Source organism: Pygoscelis adeliae, unplaced genomic scaffold, assembly GCF_000699105.1.
Source record: "Pygoscelis adeliae isolate BGI_AS28 unplaced genomic scaffold, ASM69910v1 Scaffold995, whole genome shotgun sequence".
Lineage (NCBI taxonomy): Eukaryota > Metazoa > Chordata > Aves > Sphenisciformes > Spheniscidae > Pygoscelis > Pygoscelis adeliae.
The window spans coordinates 3935-5317 of record NW_008824846.1 but is presented as its reverse complement, the minus strand read 5'-3'; the positions used below and the strand labels follow the sequence as shown (position 1 = coordinate 5317).

Sequence of the window (1383 nt, the reverse complement as noted above, 5' to 3'; positions counted from 1 at the left end):
TCTTGGAAGGGCAGGGTTGCGCGTTGGGCGGGGGGCCCCCCCCCCCCCAGGGCCCGGCGCACACAGCATTTACCGTCTCTTACAAGCGCATCGGTCCAGGAGCTGCCAGTGCAGCTTCTTACCATGTCGGTGTAGATATAGATAGCTGCATTTAAGCAGTTGATGGCCTCTGCAGCATGAGTGGTCAGGAAAAACAACAAAGTCAGCCAGCACGTCAGACTGCCCAGCCCAAGACCTGCCCCCCCCCGCCTCCAAAAACCAGCACTCGGTAACCTTTCTCTTCATCAGACCACACGCCAGCTTCTTCAGTAAATACCTACTCGCACACGTATGTACGTCTGGAACAACCGACACAGCGTTTTCAACCCCTAAGACCTAATGATGTAACACCCCCCCTGCATTTTTGCATCCGCAAAGATCTAATCCTGATTCACCCACCCCGCACAGCCCGCGCCCCACCGACAGCCTGCCGGCTCGCCCGGGCAAGAACTCCGACGCTGAAAGGTAACAGTCCAAAATTAGGACGGGCAAAATACAAACGACTTGTACCCCGGGTTTGTAAGGCTGCATCCTCAAACAGAGCAAAATTCAAAACGCCGATCTCATAAGCATGCGGAGGCTGCCATTTCCTAGGAAATGTGGGTGTTTTACAATTATAAAACAGTACGATCAGCCCCGGGTTAGTTTCTTCAGCCCGCTGGCGCAGGAAAGCGTCAGTAATACTGGTGGGCCGGTTGGTTTGTTTCCAAACGCTCAGCTAGGGTAAGGGGAATCGGAGGTCTTCCAGACGACCACAGCCCTGCTCTTTGCGGCCAGATCTGAAGAATCCAGCTCCTTTGTCCTCATCCCGTCAAAGGTCAGTCCACTCTCCTCCCGCCTCGCCTCTGCCCCGGGGAAGCCCCTGGGAGGGGGGCTGGGGCTAAGGGCGGGAGGTATTACGGCTTTCGAGTAGCCTGCAGCGAGGATCCGCAGCCCCACGGAGCCGGTGACTACCGAAAGCCTCGGCGCGCCACCTCCTCTGCCGCTAAGCAGCTTTGCAAGAAACAATCCCGGATTTCGCCCCCCCCCCTTACCTTGCGGGTCTGCTTTTTTGTAGGCGTTCCCGGCGTCCACGAAGCTGGTGGCCGAGTCGTGTTTGCTCTGCAGCTGCATGTGCAGCTTGGCCGCCTGACAGAACGCGTTTCCTGCGGCTGGGAGAGAAGCGCACACCGACCCCGTGTACCCCTCCAGCCCGGCAAGGAGCGGGATCGCCGCAAAACAGCGAAGCACGCGTCGCTTCCCAGGACCCGGAGAGGTTTAGAGATGCGACGACCCCCAAGTGTGTGGGGCCGGGCACTGCTCGTCTGGCGGGGGGGGGGGTCGGGCCCCGCACCCCCCCCCGGG

At 59.4% G+C, this 1383-nt stretch overlaps 1 protein-coding gene across 1 annotated transcript in view; it reads right to left on the bottom strand.

Moving 5' to 3' along the window:
* NAPB (N-ethylmaleimide-sensitive factor attachment protein, beta) overlaps nucleotides 1-1383 on the bottom strand; it is a gene marked incomplete at its 5' end in the record, with an annotated part of 7199 nt that overhangs the window by 5179 nt on the left and 637 nt on the right. The window contains 2 exons of the mRNA XM_009324295.1: nucleotides 123-169; nucleotides 1074-1190. Coding sequence (XP_009322570.1) covers nucleotides 123-169; nucleotides 1074-1190 — 164 coding nt within the window. The remainder of the gene's footprint in view (nucleotides 1-122; nucleotides 170-1073; nucleotides 1191-1383) is intronic.